This window comes from Neltuma alba, unplaced genomic scaffold (genome assembly GCF_004799145.2).
Source record: "Neltuma alba isolate B1F8T4 unplaced genomic scaffold, ASM479914v2 tig00012910_pilon, whole genome shotgun sequence".
NCBI classification, from domain to species: domain Eukaryota; kingdom Viridiplantae; phylum Streptophyta; class Magnoliopsida; order Fabales; family Fabaceae; genus Neltuma; species Neltuma alba.
In genome coordinates, this window is record NW_021637279.1 from 141,781 (window position 1) to 150,589 (window position 8,809).

The window sequence follows — 8,809 nt, forward strand, 5'->3', positions numbered from 1 at the left end:
CAAAAAGTGTTAATTAGACAGGTCAAAAAACTAGTTTACTTGTCTGGCCCGGTTTAGGTTTTCATGCTATTTCTTGAAAAAGTACACAGTGTCATAGTCATTCGTTGTAGTTTTGATTTTGGGGAGGGCACATGTTGAAGGTTAAGTCTAATGAATAGTCTTCGTTCAAATTGTGACATTCCCTTGTAATTAATATACACGATGATGCGTGGGGAGGAAGCAATCAAATAATCAAACTTTTCAAACTCGTACGTACGATTTTTCTTCCAACAAAAAATCATCATCAAATTCCTTATTATTTCAGTTAGTGCAAGACTTCAAAACCGAAGAAGAAAGTGAAATAATTAAATATGGCTAGTTTGGTGGCTATAAAAGACAAAATATAATGCACGACAATTCTTGGCATGCCACTACGTACTATGATTTCAGTGTCATAAACTCATATATATCATCTAAAGTCTAATTTAGACGAATCAGAAACTTAGGAAAGTGGAGAAAAGTTATGATCATGGTTGTGCGTAGTTTGATGATGAAGATAGAGCTCCCATAATTTTCAGTTCAGACGAAAAATCTAATCAAAACAAAGAAAACGACCAGCAAAAGGTTTTATTATATAATATATATATATATATAAATAAAAGAACACGTATATAGTTTATCTTTTTATCACGTTTGATTAAAAATAGTGACATAATTTTGCATAACTTTGTTTTCATGTTACATGCAGTTGCATCTCGTTTTAGTTAATTAGTCCCATTTAAATTGTTTCAATAGGTCAACCAAAAAAAAAAGAGAAAATAATGTTAATATTTCACTAATTTTGAATAAATCACACTAATTAACTTTTTATGAAAGATATTAAATAATTTTGGCAATATTGAGTTAATTTATCTTAAATTATGCTATATGACATGTTATAACAATTTTATTTTCAATTAGATATCAAAGTCATTAAGTAATTCTATTTTTGGAAAAATATATGCCATGCAAAAAATAAAAAGGAGTTAGGCATATCTTTTGAAATAAGAAAAACATATGTGTCAATTACAAGTCAGCAAACTTAAAAAGAAAAAGATTTGTATTGTTTTTACTAACAACAAAATTCATACATGTAAATATTTATGTATACATATTTACGTGCGGCAAATTCTAGATTGAAGGTTTCAAAGTTTTTTGGGCAAAAAAAAGTTTCAAAGTTCAAACTAGCCAATAGAAAACGGTTAAAAATTACTCATCGAGAATGGTTCAATTGAGATTAATGCAATTCAAATCACACATTGGAAGTATTTTGAAAAAAGAAAAACAAAATTCCAGTTAAGATGAAAATTTGTCTTGGGCCATGACCCTGATTGTTTGGTCATTCTTAATTGGGCCACTTAATACTGAGCCCAGTGGTTTCAGATATCCTTAACCATCTGCTTGGGCTCCTAATTTTCTTTTGTCCTCTCTCCGTCCAATATGGAAGAAAATGTGTATAGCAGATCATAATTAATATGTCTCTGGGCCTATATCTATATGAAGATCATTAGACTCATAAAGCAGATCTGTGTGTTAAAAAAAAATAATCTGTTTTTTTTTTTTTAAAATGACGCATATTATTTATATACCCTAGTAAATACGGGTGGTTACTTTACTCATCGCCCACCTCCAATATTTCACTTGATCTTTGAAATCAAATTGTTTTTTTGCTTATAATACTAAGCATCTTTTTTGATTCAATACTTGCAAAGATTTCTAAAATAAATTTTAGCCCCAACATCATATTTAATTTTCAATCTGGCCGTCTCAGTTATCAAGCCCTAGCTCTGTTACTTTCATAATTTGTCACTAATGTAATTTTTTTATATATTTTATATTCTATATTTCATACATGATATATGGTTCCAAAATAATAGAGCTTATATCAGCCAGTCTGGTTCTATGTTTATACAGCGACATTAAGTCGCATATATGCCAGGTCACTTGTTCCAAGCCGAGGACGGAAAGCAATAATTTTGAAAATTGAAAAGTGACGACATTATTTGTGTAATATTTATTTATATTTTTCTCGTTATCATTTTTTTTTTGAAGTAAAGGTGACTTGTATTTTATTTTTCTAACTAAGTACAACTATCCTTCTAGTAGAAGTAATCCCATTCAAAACAATAAATAGATGTATGTCTACTAGTAAGGATTCAAATATTAATTTACTACACAAACTCCTTCTGTTACCGAATTGTATTAGGAAGATCAACTTTTTGTTTTGTTTTGGGTTAGGCACGCACAACCCACTTGTGTTACGCCGGATAAAACAAATACAAAGTAAATAAAGGCCCAAAAGAAGGGACCTCACTGCGGTCGGCAGACACAAACAAAAGAACATACGCGAAGACTTGAAGATGGAAAGCATAAAGACAAGGCCAAGTTAAGAGGCACGCTCTCACAATGTCAGCTTGTATTGTCTGCATTTTCTTACACGTGGAGAAAGTTAATCCGACAGCTTCCTACATAAACAAGACCGTATTATGAGCAAGAAAAACTAGTGCACAAGAACAACAGCTTCCTCAAGAAGTCGAGCAAACGGCTGGGGTTTCTCTCTCTCCCCATCTAACTTTGACCCAAAGTCTATCTCTCCCCGCTTCATCGTTAAAGTGTACTTTTATTTTCAATCAATAAAACAAGTACTGTTACTCTTCTGGTATTATTTATAGAGTAAAAAAAAATATTTTTTTGTCCTATTTATCGGTACTGAGAGAAATTTTTTCTATGAATGTACAATTTTACTCTTAATTTATTATTATGTTGATTTTGTTTATATGAGGTATAATGTATATTAAAAGGAGATAGAGTTGAAAATTTTTTGAATTTTAAATGAGAATTAATGAAAATATATTTTTTTATCTATCAAGAATAAATTTATATCACATTACACTATTCCCAAAAATCTAAAAACAATACTATCTTCTATCCTTGATATAAAAACTAGCTAAGAATTTAATTTGATTCTAAATATAATATTTCAATTCATTTTATCTCTCAAATTTATAATTCATTCTCTGAATTATCCCCGCTCATTACACATAGCAAAGGGTTTCCATCCAGAGAAAAACACGCTTAAAAAATCAACTGCTATTTATTATAAATACCTGACTTAACTAATTTTCTTAATTTATCCAAATTAGTTAAATAATTTTTATATTAAAAATGAGAGATAGTATTATTTATTGTGGAGTGCTTGATGAGAAATCATTGATTTGAGGACAAGTCGCAGGGAATTGAAATATTACACATTGATATGGCCTAAAGCCTATAAATATATAACATAAAAGCCCTGTACTTAGCTTTGACCCGACATTATTAATCGTTGGTGAAAGCTTCTAATCAACCCAAACCGATGAACTTAGGAGAATGCACAAATAGAAACATGTTGGCATGGTGACTAAATTCCCTGATTAATTAAGTACTCATCATCATGCGCTGATTTCTTCATTCAATTTGCTCATCACCGCATTTGAAGCTTCACGTACCAGCTCTGACCAGTCACTGCAATCAATCAACCCCATCATATATATATATATATATATATATATTATATCATAAACTTCAACATATAGTACAAAGAAGTTTATTTTATGTCAATGCTACAACGTTTACTTCTCCTTTCAGTTGGAGTTTTCATAGGAATGGTTGTTGTTTTCTTATTATTTAAAATGTTCTCTATTAATAAGTAATTGACTTCTATGCAAAACAAATCATATATCTACAATTCAATATGGGTTTGCGTCTTCTTTTGCTGCTTATGTTTCCAAAACAGTTGGAATTCATTCTGTATAATGCATACGAAAATGTTCTGGTTTAATATCTACTCCTTGTTCTATTGCTCATCTTCTCCTGATTCCAATCTATTAAGCTGTCAAATTGCCCTACCCCTCGTAAACTTACCCCCAACGCCTCAAGTTCCCATGACCTCGGGAATGGATCTTCTGAAGTTGAGAATCCATGAATTCGTAAAATTGTCCTTTTTAAGGAAGAGAGTGATGAAGAGTTTGTGTTTTATATAAAAAAATAATCAAATTAAATGGTGAAAGTACTTTAAAAAAATGGGAAAACTTCATAGGAATTCACGGGTCATCTCAGCTCCAAGATTGAAAGTCATTATTATGGTGGGGAAAGACATCATTAAAACTAATAAAACTTAAAAGCGACAGGGCAGAAAAAAATATATATATATATATAGCATACTCTTTTGAGGAGTCGAAGGGTAGCCCCACAATGGACTTAGCTTCTTCAATTGCCAAATTAAACCTCTTGAGATCTTTTTGGGAACAGCTCAAAATTGCACTGTCCTCAACACGAAGCTGCGACGGCTTCACATCATAGAAAATGGGAAGGATTCGTTTCTTTGATTCCACGAGAAGTGAGAGCTCACGGAGACAGAAATAAGAGTCACAATAGCGAGGTGAAAAGACAGCAACCCCAAGCTTACATCCTCGTATAGCTTTATCAATTGTGTCCAACAACCGATCTCCAGGTTTCATAGTCTCTGCGTCCAAGAATGGCTTGCATCGTTGCTGAATTAGATGGTCGTACAGCAAGCGAACCACCGTACGTCTCGTATCAACTGTGCGGTGGTTTATGAACACGTCACATGCAGGCCCAACGTTGTGCCAAATTTTTGCATGCAATCCCATCTTCAAACAGAAGAGTGCGTCTGCACGGATGAGCACGGATGATTATGCAACGTTGTGTGTGTGTGTGTGTGTGTGTCTATATATGTGAATTTTGAGGGTTGAAAATGAGGGAAAATGACGAAAAAGTCAGACCAGCTAGGAAGATACCTACTACTACCACATGTTCGTAATATAAAGACGTCGCATGCAGGCCGTGCAACGTTGTGCCAAAGTTTTGCATGCAATTCCATCTTCAAACAAAAGATTGTATCCAGCTAGCTAGCTACTGAACGAGGGTTTGGTTTATGTCTGTGGCTTTGTAAGCATGCATGGTTATGCAACGTTATGTGTATATATGAATTTTGAGCGTTGAAAATGGGGGAAAATGGCGAAAAAGTCAGACCTGGGATGATACCTTTCACTTGGAGAGGCTGACTCAAGATATCTGACGATATGCTTTTCGTTTCTTTTTTTTTCTTTTAATGCTTTTTGTGATGTGGCGGGTTGGATTGCCAGCTACGAATATCCTGTTCTTCAAACACGTCTAAATATTTTTTTCAGTTCTTATTTTTTTAGTGCCGTGTCATCTCTTTAGATTGGAAATATTAATTTATTACTTGAGTATAGTTTATTTCGTGCACGTTTTTTCTGGCCCGACTGGATATATACATACAAATATTAATTTGCACTCGAATATGAATGTAATGTCGGTATATTGTGCTCATGATAATATAATAGAAAGGCCAGTTGATCATTTTCACGGCTTACAGCAGTACTAATTTGTTGCTTCTTTTTACATCTTGGTGAAAACTATAGAGCTATAATTACTGCTAACTAAACATTACTAGTAACTCATTAAACCTGTCTTATCTAATTTTACTCGTATTAAATGAAGTTGTGAAAAACAGAAAAAAAATATAAAAAGTTATATTTAAGTATTAATTATAGGGACAAAATTAATAAATAAGTAGTGGTTACTCTCCAGATAATTTATTTACAAATTAAAATATTTTTGTGTAAATGACTTATATCGTAGTAAACTGATCGTATTAAATGAAGTTGTGAAAACAGAAAAAAAAAATATAAAAAGTTATATTTAAGTATTAATTATAGGGACAAATTATAATAAGTAGTGGTTACTCTCCAGATAATTTATTTATAAATTAAAATATTTTTGTGTAAATGGCTTATATCGTAGTAAATGAGAAATGTAGCTATTGTGTTTGAAAAGACTGCGGGTACTGGTCCATAGGGATAATTTAGTTCACTTACCATGACTTGAGCTCACGTTATCACTTACTTGATTATGGTTGAAGGAGTATCTATAGGGATAATTTATTAATAAATATGAGAAATAAGTTTTATTTTTTAAAATTAACTTAACAATTAGATCATATATTAAAGACAGGAGAAGTATTTATATATGATTGTTGATTATTTTACGCGGCAAATTTGTGTTGAAAATTAAATTTTCTGTCATGATAAATGGGAACCCAAATTTGACACACCCACTGACCCACAATAGCTTTATTTTGATTTTTGCTTCAAATCGGGTCCTTCATTTTGTCACCATTTGGGACATAGATTTTTATTTTTTTAAAAAAAATGTAATTTCTTATACATTGAAGATTGAAATTCTTCCCTTGACCAATTGGAATATAAATTTCCAAACCAAGATTTACTATCCTCCCAAACTTGCCCTTCAAGCATAATCTCGATTTGTATATCTAGTTTTCCCCCCAAGTTCTTAGTTTTCCTTCACAAAATTTTTAATGTCCTATACAATGAAAACTGAAACTACATTTCCTGACCAGTCAAAATTCAATGCAAGACACACAAAACAGTATCTTCCCCAATTCTCCATGGTCCAACCTAAAATCTGTAATTTTCCAAATTTCTAATTTCCAAATGAAATCTCCAACTTAATTCAAGTATTCTCCAAAAATTTGTCCAAATTCGGGGAACTTATTGTCAAATTATCAAAAAAAAAAAAAGGTGATACATGTAATAAAATTACTATCTTTACTGAAAGTACATAAAATGTTACATATAAAATATATGTAACAACGATTTAACTGAGTGTCAGTTCCCGTTCAATCACAATTCACAAACTTGCAAACTAGAAAATAGATGGCTAAGATAAATTGCGGAAATATCTGGTTATAATACTTTTCTAATCATAAGGCATTTACAAATTATTTTATTAGAATTAAAAAAATTTTAAACCCTATTGGCTCTGCCTTAAAGTCTACTAACTTTTTAACTTTGTCCTTATTTAATATATATATTTTTAAGAAAATAATTGTCTAAAAATTAATCATTTATAAAATTATATATTGATATAATAAATTTAATGATGTGATTTATGTTAACTGTTAAGGACAAAACAATAATCTCTATGTGACCAATAAACAGAACCAAAGAAATAATACGATACACACTATTTATTTAATGACATAGATATAATGCACACAGAGACACCTTAAGATGAAACTACCGTAATCAGTTTTGAACCCTGGGGCCTTTTTTTGGACATTAATTCCTCATTTGTTTTGATCTACTGGCAAGTGCAAACAGAAACTTTGAGAGAGTCAATACATTTGAATGTTGGGGGGGGGGGGAGAAACAGAATTTGAAAGTCAGGCCACTGTTCAACATACACTTAAACTCACGCTAGCTGCATTATATGTATTTATAATTGGACACATTCAAGCGGCACATATAAATATATTACTAGTAGTATCATCTAAATATATTACAAATATACAATTGTTTGTTTGATCGTTAAATTATGATATTTGCAATGTAAAAAAACCGGACCAGATTGGACCGGCCGGTTTAGACCGGAAACCGGTGAACCGGTCACTTGTCCGATCTGGTTGGCCTCCTGAACCGGAAGATTTTTGAACCGGTGTGAATTGGTTTAAACCAGCAGAAACCGGTCATAACCGGGTAACCCATTAGGCTGGGTGGGTTATCTGGTTATGATTTTTGTGATTCAAGATGAGATTGAGAGACAAAGAGATGGAAGAACAGGCAAGAAGAATTCAAAATGGAGGACTAAGAATGAGGTCAAGGTCGATGGAGTATGTGATGGAGCTTCCTAAAATAATAGAAAGAGATGAAAATAAAGACGATGTGCACGAGTTAAACAAGGGAGAAAACAGATACCAATCGTATACCTCAAGCAGTCAAGCCCACTTCACTCTTGAACACGATGGTCGTCGGAAGAAAAGAAGTAAGTGCAAAATGGGGTTTCAAAAAATGAGGCGAGAAAATACTCCTCGTGTTACAGAACCAAAGAAATAATACGATACACACTATTTATTTAATGACATAGATATAATGCACACAGAGACACCTTAAGATGAAACTACCGTAATCAGTTTTGAACCCTGGGGCCTTTTTTTGGACATTAATTCCTCATTTGTTTTGATCTACTGGCAAGTGCAAACAGAAACTTTGAGAGAGTCAATACATTTGAATGTTGGGGGGGGGGGGGGAGAAACAGAATTTGAAAGTCAGGCCACTGTTCAACATACACTTAAACTCACGCTAGCTGCATTATATGTATTTATAATTGGACACATTCAAGCGGCACATATAAATGTATTACTAGTAGTATCATCTAAATATATTACAAATATACAATTGTTTGTTTGATCGTTAAATTATGATATTTGCAATGTAAAAAAACCGGACTAGATTGGACCGGCCGGTTTAGACCGGAAACCGGTGAACCGGTCACTTGTCCGGTCTGGTTGGCCTCCTGAACCGGAAGATTTTTGAACCGGTGTGAATTGGTTTAAACCAGCAGAAACCGGTCATAACCGGGTAACCCATTAGGCTGGGTGGGTTATCTGGTTATGATTTTTGTGATTCAAGATGAGATTGAGAGACGAAGAGATGGAAGAACAGGCAAGAAGAATTCAAAATGGAGGACTAAGAATGAGGTCAAGGTCGATGGAGTATGTGATGGAGCTTCCTAAAATAATAGAAGGAGATGAAAATAAAGACGAGTTAAACAAGGGAGAAAACAGATACCAACCGTATACCTCAAGCAGTCAAGCCCACTTCACTCTTGAACACGATGGTCGTCGGAAGAAAAGAAGCAAGTGAAAAAATGGGGTTTCAAAAAATGAGGCGAGAAAATACTCCTC

The 8,809-nt window shown here is 32.9% G+C and overlaps 1 protein-coding gene across 1 annotated transcript; it reads right to left on the reverse strand.

Moving 5' to 3' along the window:
* Positions 1-2,467: 2,467 nt before the first annotated feature.
* Positions 2,468-4,670, reverse strand: LOC114732389 (TMV resistance protein N-like). The gene is made up of 2 exons (XM_028919672.1): positions 4,222-4,670; positions 2,468-2,483 (listed from the first exon to the last, which is right to left on the reverse strand). Exons 1-2 carry the CDS (start codon positions 4,668-4,670, stop codon positions 2,468-2,470), a joined length of 465 nt encoding a protein of 154 aa, XP_028775505.1.
* Positions 4,671-8,809: the final 4,139 nt, after the last annotated feature.

Bases quoted from the DNA above. Each gene is read 5' to 3' on its own strand.
- LOC114732389 (XM_028919672.1), bottom strand. From the start codon at position 4,670: ATGGGATTGCATGCAAAAATTTGGCACAACGTTGGGCCTGCATGTGAC.